This window comes from Bombus pyrosoma, linkage group LG14 (genome assembly GCF_014825855.1).
Source record: "Bombus pyrosoma isolate SC7728 linkage group LG14, ASM1482585v1, whole genome shotgun sequence".
Taxonomy (NCBI): Eukaryota; Metazoa; Arthropoda; class Insecta; order Hymenoptera; family Apidae; genus Bombus; species Bombus pyrosoma.
In genome coordinates this window covers 2,167,583-2,183,643 of record NC_057783.1, presented here as the reverse complement: position 1 = coordinate 2,183,643, position 16,061 = coordinate 2,167,583, and the positions used below count along the sequence as shown (strand labels likewise).

Below are 16,061 nucleotides of genomic sequence, written 5' to 3'. Positions count from 1 at the left end.
TTGCATCACGAAGGAATGTTGAATTAAAAAGTACTGTTTAACGTAAAGTTTGACAATGAGTTGATCGAGATGTCCTAGAATTATTATTGATTATACGACTCTTCCGTCTATATTTCTACAACCAAGAAAACTGGTTCGCAAATTCTACGACCCATTTCTTACTACGATTTTAGCAACTGAGGCATTATCTGATTGCAAAGATTAAAAGCCACATAATTATAGTTTACTAATACAGTAGTCGGAGAGATATTGTTAATCAAAGTTATAAAAATTGTATAGTTCATTTATCAATCTATTTTTGGAATCATTAATCGTATGAATATTTATCTCTATTTGAAAAAAAATGTTGATTTTACTCGAGATTTATAGCAATGAAGATACGTGATGTACAGTGTCATAATATTTCATTCAAGCACGATACCATGTAGAATTATTCACATATAATCGTGTGACGATATAATTTATGTCGTAAATTAAACCATATGCAAGAGAAGTTTTGACAGAGGTGAAAATCACGGGATAGTAAAAGTTAATAGAGATCTTTAGGTGGTTTCCTAAAAACTTTATCCATGTCCTAGAAAGTTCAAAGTTATAGGAGTCATTCGTATATATTTCCACAATCAAGAAAACCGGTTCGCAAATTCTACGGTCCACTTCTTACTAGAAGCAAGAATCTGATTTGCGCAGTTGAATCTGATTTACGAATAGTTTCATGATAGATCAATCGCTATATTAGAAATAGAGACATTCCTATCCTTCAGAGACTTAATTGCAACCGTTTTCATTTGTAAATGAAGAAAGTGAAAGCATCCACGTGAACATTAAATTGATCGAAATGATTTGTTTCAAAGTATAATAAGCAAAAGAACAGGTGGAGCCCTTTCTTATCATTTCGACAATAATTTTTTTCGAATTTCGTCACTTGGGCAGAGTACAATTCGATACTCCAATTGTTTGAAATTGCTACAAAGAAACAAAGTCGTTCGTAAGTTTTATACAGATAGTTATTAAATAAAAGTTATCAAAATTATTGATTAGTGAAATACGAAATTATTAAACTTCGTTTCATAATATATCGCATAATTCCATCACGTAACTTCGAATTTTCTTATGAGTGAGGAGGAAAGGATTCTAAAATCGAATTAGGCAAACTTCCAAGTAAATTATTATATGAACGACAGCCACTCGTTTTCATGCCCGAAAAGGAAGTCGGAAAAGGAAAGGACTTTGAACGGATAAGTTACGTTTGTGGTGTTCGATTGAATAGCGTAGGGAAGGTTCACGTAGCATAGGTTGGGAAACGCTGTTCTAGTCGGCCGATGTGGATCGCTGGATCGCCGTTTCACTCTCGCGTTCCCATTTACCGAGCAACCGATTGAGCCCTGTTGTCAGCGTCAATGCGTTGCCAGTATAAACGAGAATTACCTGTCAATCCAACACTGATCTATATCTAATACCAACCGAATAATTACTATGATAAACACCGATACGTATGACGCTTAACGGTAGATATTTTCTCAATCTATCACAAAAATAACAGTTGCTAGAATTTGATAAACCAAAATTAGTCGCAAGTTGAGTCATTCATGAAATATTAACCCTTTGAAGTTGGATATCGCGGTATCCAAAATTTGTTTTCACACTGTAAATATCTATCATTTCGAGTAGTCGGTACCACCAGAAAAATCTGCCAAACACAAAGGGTTAAACATTTCCTTTCAATATCTAATCTAAACCGTTTCGTACATTATACCGTGCGTGTTTATAGGTATATACATGTGTGTAGATATATATGTATATACTTAGAGCACGCACAGTCACTTACTGTACACAAAATGAAAGGTGGCTTTAATTGTCGCCGCGGCTACCGAGGACAATGTTCGTCTACGATATCGTCTGCCCCTGTTGCGAAAATTTTCGTGTGGCTTCTGAATACCGGGCTGAATACCGCGTGTGTGCAAAAACGATGGAAAGGAAGGGTTGTGGGGGGCAGCCTCTATCGAAACAGCCTGATCGTGATTGTGAATATTCCTCGAGGAAGGGGGTTCTTCCTTCCTCCGTTGGGAAAGAAAAAGAGAGTTGGAACGAGCTGACTAGAAACAGACAGCAAGAGAGTGAGAAAGAAAGGGAGGAGGGAGAGAATGACAGGAGGTACTCGTTCACTACGGTCAGTGCTTTCTGAACTGTTGTCAGTGACAGTTCCTCGATCATGTGGCGGTGGATCCTCGATCACTGATTCTCGTATCGATTACGTTTTTCCTTTTTCTATCATTCGCTTCCGTTCACGGACTGAGTTTCGCCGCATTTCACACACGCTCTTCTCGTGTATAGTTTCGTTCGACCGCGCCTTGTCTTGTTTTTACTCATCCCCTTCTTCGTGTCTCGTCGATATTGGTGCTACTTTCCACGTTCGGAGCATCACGCGTGGCTGGAAAAACTGGACGAATCATGGTAAGTGGAAACGTGCGAGCTCCGAATCTGTTTGTTATCGTGTTCATTTGGAAACGGGAATAGAGGAAAAGGAGAAAGAGAGTTTAATAGAATTGGTAAATTGGTATCGTTAATACCAATGTCGTATAACATGGCAATTTTTCAAGAATGTTTTATTTTGTTACATACTTTGTTAAGGAAAATTAGTCAGTCGATATCCGATCAATTTTTGTAAGTTTATTTGCATTCATCAAAGTAACAAAATCGTGATTAATCGTCAAGTTTACCTCGTATCGTATGCAGAAAATTCGTGGAAGGTTTGACAGAATTATTTTGGTAAATTATATAATGCTATTGACATTAATTTTCTGCAGTATAGTAAATTTTAACGAAGGTTTTATTTTATCCTTTAACGCGTAAGTTTCTAAAGCAATTTTTGTATATAGATTCACGTTTGTCAAAACCAAGAGATTAGGTTGAATTCCAAGTTCTTCTTACTTTATCTTGTTAGAACAAGCATCGACTTTTTAATCAAGTTTTTATAAATTTATTCACATTTATCAGTAATAAAAGAATCGTGATTGGCTATTAGGCTCACGATGTCTCGCAGGCGATTTCTGAAAATATTGCTCATGTTTTTGTAGGATCTTTTCCTCCATTCTTTTTCTCCGATCGAATCGGCTCCGTTTTCAAACTCGTTTTATTTTTCATTCGAACGATATTACATCATGCGCGGATTCATGCAAGACCACCGTGGAACCGGTCTGAAAAGAGATCGATTCGGAAAGGATTAAAACAGACATCGAGATCTCGACGCAGTTGTGTTATTCTTTCTTCTTTCTCATCTTCTTCTTCTTGCATCAATGACCGGACCAAATTATGGTAGAATGATTTTTTGGACATTTAATCTAGTGATCTCTGCTTGAAGATTTCTAGCAAGTGTTTGATATCATGATACATATGGACCGTTTGAAAGTACGCGCAACTCTCATATTCAATCACAGAGAATAACTATTAATGGTTCTGTTTATTCTATTTAAATAATAGGATAATATAATATTGATTATATGTGTGTAATTGCGTGTAATGTCGTGTGATTTTCATTATATATGCGTACAGTATGAAGAATAGTAAAAGAGTTTGTCGGTCGTAAATTTTGACAAACTTCGCTTTTACCAAGTTTTATATTAGGCGAAGTTTCAGTTCGTTAATTAGAAGTAAAAGAGCAAACCTAATGACTATATGGTGATGACGGTATAATAGTGCAATATTAAATTACAATAATACAGTGACAAAACAGAAAGCGAAAAATTTACAAAATACAGATGCATAAATATATAACCTTCCGGCTAGTATTTTATGTCCGGAATAAAGCAATCTATAAAATATTTAATCACACTTAATTAAAATCAATTAAAATACTTAGGTTGCTATAAAAGAAAAGTTACATGGAATCCCGTTCAATTTTTTATTCACGTATTAAGGAGAATTTTCCTTATCTGATTAATATTTCGGAAATTACCATTTAAACGACGTCATAAAAATACCACGAGACTTATTGCTGATTTCGACTAGGCGAATAATCCAATCAAAAGGACAGTTTAATTATTCCGGAATAATCGCCAAGGTTTTGCAGAGCATTTCGCGTGGATTGTTTCGCGCCAAGGTTAATGAAGCTGGCAGAAATGTGAATGAAGGAGGAAAGTTCACCGATATCTGGATGTATCTCGTAAATCGGCGGAACAGTGACAGTTGTCTGCCTACGCGATTCCCGTGGACCTTCGTTGTAACAAGTATCAAGAACTCGTTTTTGTCCTTCCGGGTTACTCGAGCCCTCTCACTTTCGTCGAGCGACGACCTCGTGTGTCGATTCTGCACTTTGATAATCGAACAAATTCGAAGCGAGATCGAAAGGAACGGGACCGCGTAGCTGACTATCGCGATTCGAGAAAGGTGGGCGTTAAAAAGTACGGCACACGATCGAGAAGACAGGTAGAAATAGAGATTTGTGTCACGAAGAGGTGTTCTTAATGGTTAACAAACGTTTTTTCAAAATTATCATGTTACAAAGATAACTATGTAGGAATATTGATTATATTTGTCAACAGATAAAACGTATGTATACATCTAAATAGACAGTTCCAGTCTGCGATTCCGTATTAGGATTTTAATTATGAAAATCAATGTTAGATAAAGATGTTAATGTAATAAAAGAATGTTTCTTTTTGACCTTGCAGACTACTATACATATACTATATCGAACATGGTTGAATTTGTCTCCACGTTCACTTTCATATGATATAAAAAGATATGTATAATTCCAAGTAATTAATTGTATTAATATTAATGTTACGACAATTCTACGTATAATGTTCGTTGACAGGTATTGTTAAAGGAATTTAATACGTATTATTTTCATGAAATGTTGTCCACCTTCAGAATTTTCATTGTATTGAGTTAACCAGGAAATACGTGTGGATTTTTAAGCAAATAAGGAAATCGTATACTTTAATACACCTGATTGTCTCTTTAATAAGTAATATGCCATCTTTTTTTTACAATTTCTCTGCTAAATCTCACACAGTCGTTGATCTTTGACTTCAATATCATCGTAGCATTTTAGATAGTTCTTGATTTTTAAGACTGAAATACCTGTTTCTAAATTTAGCAAATCGCTACGATATGGTGCTACGTCGAGTGAATATTTACATTTTAATTCTTCAATATCTTTCCTGAATTATAAAATTCACATGCACTCAACCGCTTGTTCTCTGTTCGTAATGTATTTCTAAAATCACAAGTGTTTATCCCACAAAATATGCAAAAACTTTCCGTTCAATCCAATACTTGTAATATATTCAGAAAAGAAAGTTTATAAATTAAACGATAATCAAAGAAGACACCTGTTGTGTTTTTGTCGATCCCACTGTGGTGATTTCACCTTCGACTCACTATTTCAAACTGTTTCTCTTTCATTGACATTTACCTAGCACGGATCATAAACTTCATTTTCTTGTATAGGAGGCGAGAACCTTTTGCAATCACGAAGAAGATGGCTCGTGAACACCTGTAACGACGATCGTGCGCGGTTTAATTCGACGTTAAAACGTGCGGACTAGACGCGATATTAATCACCGGACTATGGTGAAAACGTCGATCGGCTGAGTGAACTCTCGATCTTGATTTACGAAGTCTACGAAACGAAGAGAAGGAAACTGACACGGTATCCTCCTTCGAAAGAATTGAATTGCCAACGTTTCGTTTCTCTCTCGCTCGTGTTCTTTTCTTTTCTTTTCTTTTTTTCCTTTTTTTTTTTGTTATAACGTTTGTTAGCCCGTTTTCACACGAACGCTTCGTTGCATTGTGAAGCAATGCAAATTCGGCTTGTTTATAATGCTTAGCTAACGAGTCCCTTCATTTTCCAGCGATGTAACGGGTATGTAAATAAGAAAATTGCTGCCTTTCCATTGCATTAACGCTACATTAAAGTCCCCTAGGCGTAATCATTTTGATCACTTTTCTTCCTCATTTTTTTAATGTTTCCAATTATGGAATTTTTTTGCTTGATGACATTTTATACCTGTGTTAACATATCATACGCATGAAGTTTTGAAGTTATATCTATTTTTCACGATTTACGAGATGATTGTTATACAAGGTTTTGTTCCAAAAGAGATTCATATTGAATATTCACCTGGTATGTGTGTATCTACGTTTCCATCTAAAGGACCCCACTGTAGATCAATATTTCTGTTCAGTTTATTACGTTGAATGTTGAATGTTGGAGAACGTGCAGCAAGACGGGGTATTCACGCATGATAAATTTTATTATTTTGCAAATCGTTCAAAACATTTCCATTCTGCGGAATATATTTTGTTTTTTGTATAGGCGAAAAATTTGACGCAAACAACCGACACAAAGAGCGTTCATAGTCATCCTCGGATGCAACGTATTGCGCTGAATTATTAATGGTCGTCCCTGGCAATCGCTAATCGTGACTAGCCGCGTAACGGTAAAGAAAAAGAGAAATGTTCTTTCTACATCCAATGACACCGATTGGTGAAACCTGCGACAACCTGGTTCGCGACAGGTCAGCACGCTCAGGAATTTTGGTCTCTCTGAATTCGCCATTTGCAGATTTTCGCTGGTTAATTAAGTAGCAACGTTTTCATTATAACATTTAGAATCAAACGTGGATAGCTGTCCTATAAAATTTCAGTTGATCAGTAGAAAGTTCATAACAATTGAAATATGAATGTAGGAAGCAAATCAATTATCAATTCTGGTATATTCGAGTAAAATTTAATCGGTTGTAGAATTTTGTTAAATTGGGTGCAGTTTCAAGATTATTTTAAATTTTATTTCTTTCATTACACTATGTAATTTTGTTATCTAATTAGATATTCAACTGGAGCAATTTCTAATCGCATTACATAATGTAATTTTATGTAACCGCTTCACTTTATAATTTCTTAAATATCACACATGAATAAAATCTTGAAATATTGATCAAGCTTAGCTACAGCTTATAATCATTCAAATAATGTTTTCTACGTATGACGAAACGGAAGAATCATACCCTGAATACAAAATATATTCGTTGATTGACAAATGATTTATGACAAATAATCTTTGGAATATACATTAAATAGACTTTATTTTTTACTCTGTTCAGTACTGAAGTATCACATAATGGACCAAGATTATGAATTATTGAAGTATATGTACTTATAGTATCACTAAATTTAAATAATCGTATTGTATATAGATCATGATCATAAAATAAATAGTGGGCGTATCAGACATCTTATTTTGAAAAGGTAAAAAGTTCAAAAACATTTTGAACAAGGAATTAAGAATTATTAAACGCGGATTAACCGATTATAGCCAGTAGTCTGTGTACATTATTTTACTTACACGTTAATTGATTTATTTTTCTCAGCTGTAATTGCTTAATTAATTCGTCCATTTATATATGAAATGGTTTAAAGAAATAGATACATAATTTTTAAAGACATACAACGTCATTTAAAATCAACAAGATAATCTACCGATAATCTTTGATTTTTGTGTGTATATGAATTATAAAATGCCAAATATTGGCAATTTAGTTAATCCTAGTTAATATATTAACGTCTACGAATATCAATTCTACGAAGATCTTAATATTCGGAAAAAAAAAAGATAATTCACGGAGATTAATGATGATGAAATGATGAAGCTAGCCAAAAGAAATTCATAATTCATGATTCTTAAGATTGTCTCGCAGATTGTATTTACAATTCAAATACCAAAATTAAACGGTGTAATTCTGGGTGAAAGAACAATACTAATTTGATGCATAATTCCTATATCTATTTGTTATCTAATTAACAGTTTTATGATTTGCAAGACGGTGTAATGTAAGATATAAACGGAGTTTTGCTGTACATGCGTACACGATGCTAAGGAAACCGAAGGCCGATTTTTATCGGTCTGCGGTCGATCAGGCATTCGAGAAGAATCGTACAAGTCTAAAAAATAGTCGATTATGCAATCCACGTAAGATATACTACATTCTTTATGAATTTCACGTTAGCCATGCTTTTGGCAAACGATCGTACAAGTTATTCTTGATACACAGCTGCAATAAGCGTTCACAATTTTTACAGTTAATTTACACAAATTGGTGTTGAAAATACCTGTGTTCAACATGCTATTTAACAAAGATTAATAAAGATAAAATAACGAAAGTAGTCAAAGAATGTGCATGATTTATTAATCGCGAGACTGCATTGAGGCTTGAATTGGTGATTCAAACGTTGTGAGTCATCCCCATAAAGAAAGATTTGTAGCTGTAAGAAGCTTAATATGTGATTTGTAGTTGTAAGAAGCGTAATATATGTGGTTGGGCCGTGTCTCTATTTGTGTTTCCTTTGACACATAAGAAATTTGGATCTCTTTCAAATTTATGATGATTGCAAATGAATAATAAATTATTACGCGATACAGGGTTAGATAAAGGAACTCTATAATATATTGCAACGTGAAAATTGTTTATCAATTTTCCAAAATATTTACCCTAATATAACACATATACATCTAATTGTAACTTTTCTAAGAAGAAATGAATCCAATTACATATACAAATAACTAATAACGATAATAAATACACACAACGAATAACAAAAGTTGTCACAAATGTTGCTCAATAAATTCGTAAAATACTTCCAAAAATAAATGACAATTTCGACTATCATGCCATTGTCGCCAATTCCGACCATAAAGAATAACTTCAATTTTTCAACAAAATCATACGGAACGTTTCGTTTTTTCGAAAATCGTTTTCAAATTTTTAAGTCTATATTGATGCAGCAAAACCTGAATATCTAGTTGTATCTTTCCAATTGATGAGTGTTATCGTATTTCTGTTATCCTACACGCATGCCTCAAGTTCTTGAGCCTTTACATTGGATCGACAAGAAAGAACGCGTTCATCTGGCAATTCGTTCGTACGCGGAAAAATGCGTGCAGAAGTGACCAGGAAAAAATTCGGTAGAAAGCAGTTGGAATCCGGTGGAATTTCTATCGAAGCACGCGATACCATCCCGTCCTCGCCGTGTTTGTTCCTCTACCAGCGCGATAAACACGCATGCACGGTGCAATGCACGCGCACGTTTGCTCAGTTGACGTTTTCTAAAAAGTAAACGCTACATCTCTTAGGATTTCGAGCGCAGTTTCTATTCCTGGTAAAAATCAGCCGGCCGTGAAAACTAGAATCGTTTGGTCTACCTTGTGTGGCTAAAAATTCATTCTTTAAATTTCCACTCATGCAATTTTGAAAAAATTCTTTTTTATCATAATACGATATCATTTTCATATCATTTTTGCGAAAAGTTAACGATATTAGAATGATGGAATAAATATAAATAAATCGGCTTGAATTCATTCTATAATTATTGATCTAATTACGTACATCATTCCTAAATACGCTCGTCTCTTTATGGAAATAGATCTCTATGACTAAAACAATCGAATGGAATGGGATTATGTCAATGATATGTAACGAATAATCAAAGCAAGCATCAAAGATACCGGCGTGTACGTTAGAAGGGATTGATACGCGGAACAGACTTTCTGGGAATATTTTACAATCTACTATTGTATTAACCCTATTTACAAATCTGATCTTACTGCTGTAAAAAGTCATAGAATTGCTTTAATGAGCTATTCATAACAGACTGAACATTTAGATAAATCATTCATAAATTCTAGAGTATACCGTGTTACATCTAAATTTTAGTCACGTACAGATTGATTTCTACAGGCATAAAGTTTTAAAAAATTTGCAATTTATCATTCGTGACATGTTATCTTTAACTTATATGTCATGCGTATCAAACAGTAAATTGCTGAAATATTTAAATTCTAATTAATGTGTCTACAGATTCAGATATATATAAATGAACAGTACGAATAAAATATCGTAGACATAGCTCGATATAAAATTTCGCGATTCTTTACTTTCAAAGTTTCCTCCAGAATGGTCACAATTAATTACACTTATGAATCCATTACAGATTAGCTCTTAATTACGATCTATAAATTCACAAATGTTTATTTGGACCACACTAATCTTAAATCATCAGTTTTTCTATCCTCTAAGACTAATTAATTTTAATTTATCTTAAGGTCCTCTAATTTCGATTAAATTCTAATCTACTTAATTAATTCGAGAATAATTTGATAAACCTCATCCAAAAATTTTATAATAGAAATTTTTAATTTTGTAACTCGATTATTTTTTTTTTTTTTTTTTGATATTTGTTACAAATAAAGTTTTCTGTCTCAAGATTCAAATAATTAGCTACATATGTATGGACGATATATTTGAAGCAACTGACCAAACAATAGCCACATTTCCTACCAACACAGATTCGCGAATGCATTCTCTACGAGTCGCAGACATTGAAAGTTGCATACTTTGGTGAAAGGAATGTAGCATGGTATCTGAGCCACACAGTAGTGCGTAAAGTGGCATGCCTAAAAGCGCTAACTATTTTTCACCATTCACTGTAAATGCTTGTACATTGAGTTTCAAATTAACAAGTTTGTTAATATTAGATGAAGCCGAAAAACAAAAATATAAATCTCTACTCTATAATCGTAATTAGTCGAGTGTATTTCCACCTTTATTTTAACAAAATTATATTTCTTCTAACAGAGAAGAATATGATCTTTCAATTAATCCAAACAGATTAAATACAGTGAGAGTATCGTTTGACGGATACTAATAAAATATGAAAATATTAAATACCATGAATAAAATACTGATCAGGTAAAATGTATAAAATTGCAAGTTTATATTCTACATCAAATAGTATAATTTCATTAAAAATAGAAGATGCTCCAGGAATTTTGAGCTGACATGTATGCGTAAAAAATGTAGAGGAATCAAACCAACAGTTCTCAAATATCTGTCACTGTCGTAAAAGCAAAAATAGAAGACATCTTCAGATTCTTTTAACAAGAGTTTACGGTATAAAAATGGGAAAATTCTCGCGTGAGAGCCAAAGCAACAGTTGGCCGAAAGTCTCCATCGCCATAAAAGCAAGGCATCGGTATTGCATGGTATGTCATGATGTAGATAAAAGGAAGAAAGGAAATGGAAGAAATTCGATAGATTTCCCGTAGCGGCAGGAAACTGCTGAAAGTTTCATAAGCGGTGGCCGAGCGGGCCCCTCCGGCGGAAGTCGAGTGAAAACGGTCCGCAAACGTGCGTGGCTTGAAAACGATACGAATCGATAAGTGGTGGTACGTTGCTCCGGTCAGAAGAAATACTCGCGCGATCACAACGAATGAACCAGCTTGAACGGAGCTCGGATCTGAAGTTTTTGCTCCTAGCAAGCCGGCGAAGTTTTCAGGTTAAAATACACTCGCTTCAACCTGACAACAGGTCCGGCAACTTGCACCTTATGTAAGTTTCACCCGTGACTTGGTGTGCATTGTATTTACGTATATGCCTGTATGCATGTATTTATATGTGAATTTACCTTTCGCGGCATTATCGCGCTATTATACACAGCCACTATATCTGGAAATAGTAAATACTAGAAACAGTACGACGGGTCTGTTATTAATTGCAATGTCGAAGATTCGAGACGAGCCGAAGACAGGATTCGACGGGAGCAAGAAGAAAAACTTGCAGTTTCGTCTGAAATTAATCCTATGCGGTTGGTTCATTAAACCGTATTTTTTATAGAACAGGGCAACATATCGGTTTATGATTACGTTAGATATCGAGAAAACATCACCAACTCTTTCACTACGAAGCGTCCCCATTTTCTTTCGTTACGCATCGCTTCAAACGACTCTTTCAACACAAGTTAGATCTACGCATAGCTGCAAAACTAAATTATTATTAATTTGATTGTTGCGTATGACGCAAGAGGCAAACGTTTTCCTACTAAGGTTGTCAAATTTTCTATTTTCCTATTGACAATGAACTTGTACGATATCCCTATTATTCCAAAAAAATTGTTATACGTTGACCAAAAATGATGACTTATTTTACTTATATTTTTCTACACATTAACACGTATTATTTCACTGCCTGGTCGCTCCTTAATGGGTCAATGAAGTCGCACAAATTCATACGGTAGAATTCTATTTACTCGAACGAACTTTTAGTTAATAACCGATGAACTAAACTGTTGCTAGCAGAATTTACTTATCCGAACGTTTGGGTTCTTATTACGCGAAGGAAAAATAGTAGACGATGATGAAAATTAGTGAGCTCCTATTCTATAAATTCTAATCGGCTCAACTATGTGTCTCCCGACCAGATAAGTAGAATTCTACTGTACAGTCGAACAATTTGACTCGAGGGTGAACTTGAAGTGAAGATAGCGAACTGAACCGCCTCGAACTCAAGCAACTCGGATAATCTCAACAGAGATTGAACTTTCGCGTGTACAAATTGGTCGGCACAGGGGGTCTGGAAATGAAGAATCGAGAAATACGCGCGTGATTTCGCGTTTCTTGCGCGTACTTTTTCTTCGTAAGTGCTCGTATTGAAGCGAGGCCACGAAAGTCGGTCATTGCCTTCTTTATCGTTATATACGTAAGAAAGGCAGGCCACGAGGCGCATGAAGATTGAACTTCTTTTTTCGAAAACCGTGTTTGTCGAACGTCGGAAGGCGAGCCACGATGAATTATGCGGGAACCGTATGAAATGGAACGAGGCGGGATGGGACGCCACGAAATACGGAGGAACGAAGGAAACTTTGAAACGAACTGTAGGACACTCGTTGGACCACCTGTTAAAATACTTCAATTTTTCCTTTCTCACATTACGCTACGTGATTCACAGATATTACGAACTAGAATGGCTAGAGAAAGTATCGACTAATTAAGTTTAAGTATATTAAACTTCGTATCATTCCGTGGTATTGCATCGTATCATACGAAACGCGATTTTTCTAGAAATTAAGTTGAAAACAATGGAAGTTGTTATTATCGGAGTTTCAAAAAATTGGAATAGAAAATTTCCTAAGAAAACTTTATAGAAATAGATAGTGAATTATAAAAAGGTACGTAAAGATTCATCACTGATTGTTAGCCAAAAGGTAATTGTTTATTTTCATCTAGTAATACGAAAACCAACGACCGCGTTACTTACAGGTTGATTCATTATTTTCGTACGACTATAACAAATTTGACGATATAAAAATGAAGCGTAGGGCTTGATAAAAAAAAATGGCCCATTAGAAATTGCGGGTCATAGGAAACCTGTTATATTCAAATATTTCGATACATTACGCTATGTGATTTATATTACATGTTATTTTGTTTGTTAGAATACGTCAGGTGAAACAATGGAAACAGTTACGTAACTGACATAATTGTATAAGTTGTTTTATAACTGGAACGTAATTAGGAAGTTTGGACGTTAAAACGTGTCTTAAAGCAGTCAATGTCAAATCTGTTGGAGTTCCTTCATATTTCGCAATTATGAAACTCGTGTGATATGATATAATTAGTGTTCAGCATTCAGAATATTATATCACGTATGAAGTAATTTAATATCAAGTTAAAACGACAGACCAAAACTTTACGTCTCTCGATGTCCTTCGACTTAAAGATCACACGCGGTCTACCTAGGCTTCGCTTTCTTACAAAAGAAAAAATTAATCGTGTCTTCTCTCGTCAATCGAGGAAAGTGAAAGCGAATAAAAGAACGCATACACAGGCCATTAAAAGAGTTCATTGCATTCAGCAAAAATAAAAATGAACATTCGTCTTTTGTCGGATGTACATTCGTAAATAGATACACTATCGCTCAAAAGTTTAAGATCGTTTGTTACGTTTGATCGCTTAAGAAGAGAACTCAAATATCTTGATGTGGAAAAAGATATATATGTACGAGATTTTTCGTACGAGTTTTCGTTTCTATTGATATCTTTGTCATTTTGTGTCAAATTGTGCCAAGACAAAGTTCGTTGGTTCAGAACAAGCAACATTGTGATTCTTAGGTTGAGACTGTACAATTTTTCATTTAAATAGTAAATAATAAATTAGTAAATTCTAAGCACAATTATTTCATCTAATTGGAATTTATTTAGATGGAGGATACACTAGCTTTTATTAGGTTGGCAACTAAGTAATTGGGGATTTTGCAATACCACCTAGTGACAAAATGCGCAATCATTTAGTTGCCAACCTAATACAAGCTAATGTATCCCCCAGCTAAATAAATTCCAATGCAATATCACCTAATGACAAAATCTGCAATCGCTTAGTTGCCAACCTAATATTAAAGCAAGATAATATTTAAGTAAAAGGAATATCTGTTTAAATAGGTTTCAATTTTATAGTGAGTTTTACATTCAAATTTAAACACATTTAAATAGGTATCTGTTTTGCTCGAATATTATTTTGCATTGGTAATAATTTCCTAAAAATATAAATCTCTGTAGAATCCACAGGCTAATTACAATCGATGGCAAACTCTTAAGTTGCAATGTACGTGCTTCGAAATGAAATAGGAATTCGACTTGTTCCTAGTATTACGATTAATTGAGAATCAGGAAATGGAGTCAACTGAAGGAAGGAATGGTAACAGTAAGGAAAAGATAGGAAAGTAGCAGAGGAAAGAGCGAAATGACAGAAAGGAAGCAAATAGATGAAATATATGGGACAGAATGCTTGTTCCTACATTTTACATAAATCAACGTGAGAGAATTTCTTCTCGGTTGAGAACGTTGAACGAGCCAAAGGCGTCGAGCATGATCTACAACGAGCCGAAGAATAATAGAAGGCTCGCTGGTTGCTTTCACCTGATTCCAGGTTAAGCGTTAATTGTACCGGTTAATAAAATTCGCAGGCCTGTTTTAAAAGACCCATGTAAAAATCGTCGATCGTGCTCGAAATTCAAATTTCGGTGAAAGTAGGAAGACACCGGAAAAAGGTTGTTAATTGGCAAGCGGCAGAATTCACGAATTATTTACCAATGACAATGTTGTTACTAGATTCAGTGAATTTTTATGCAATTCTGAGAAATATAAAGGTACAAGATGTAATGAAAAATATAATTAAAAAGATAGAATCTTGGGGAAAAATTGGTTTACCTACCAAAAATTATGGAAAGCATATTATTTTGAACGTTTCATATACCACTGTCGTATTATACACATTTTATGAACTTTCTCACCTTCGTATTTATCTTTCATGCATAAAACTTCACAATCTATATAATGTATTCGATGGACTCTAGAGGGGGACGTATGTCTGTTCTTGTCGCACAGTGGTCCGCTCTTTGTCTACAATTACAGCTGCCATCTATTGGAAACGGTTCAAACTACGAGAAAGTAACAGGAGCATAGAATGTGCGAGGAGGTAACTCAGCCCCTGTTAGACAAGGAACGTGCTAGTGTGCGACAAGGACAGACATACGTCTCTTTCTAATTCATTGAATTTTCATTATTTACTCCGTTTCTGGGACAAATTCCCGCACTTTTGGAATCGTAGAATATAGAGGGGATCCTTGACAACATTCTCGCACCGCTTTTGACCGGAATTTGTGCCTAATTATTCAGTTTTTAATAATTATCCACGACGTACCCTTCTCGCCCAGGGGCGACGTCGTGAATTTTTGCATAATTCTCGCCACGCGTAATTAGTTTACGAACTTTCATGCACGAAGAACTTAGCGTAGGATCTAAGGAAGCTTCTAAAATTCTTTAGAGAGCGAATTAATGCCGCGAAAGGTTGATATTTATGAAAAATCGCAGGTCCGTACCGCGGTAACCGCGACACTTCCAACGAAAATTGTTACTAACTAATTAATTAAAGGGAAATTCCGGCCGAAATTGGTATGTGAATCTTGTCAGAGGTTCTATCTTTGTCGTACGATTCTGAAAGTTTATGAATTTTATCAGGAAAAAGCGTAATTAACGAATAATCGTGAAATTAGAGGGAGAAGTATGTCTATCCTTGTCGCACAATATAGTTTTCCTTGTCTGTGACGTCACGTATGTCCGTTCTTATCGGCAGGAGTTGAGATACCTCCTCGCACATTCTATGCTCCTGTTACTTTTTCGCAGTTCCAGCCAAATTCAATAGATGGTAGCATCGATCGTAGACAAGGAAC

The 16,061-nt window shown here is 34.9% G+C and overlaps 1 protein-coding gene across 1 annotated transcript in view; it reads left to right on the top strand.

Moving 5' to 3' along the window:
- The first annotated feature begins 1,796 nt into the window (after positions 1-1,796).
- LOC122575210 (probable chitinase 10) overlaps positions 1,797-16,061 on the top strand; it is a 28,948-nt gene continuing 14,683 nt past the window's right edge. The window contains exon 1 of the mRNA XM_043743858.1: positions 1,797-2,451. Coding sequence (XP_043599793.1) covers positions 2,449-2,451 — 3 coding nt within the window. The 5' untranslated portion in view covers positions 1,797-2,448. The remainder of the gene's footprint in view (positions 2,452-16,061) is intronic.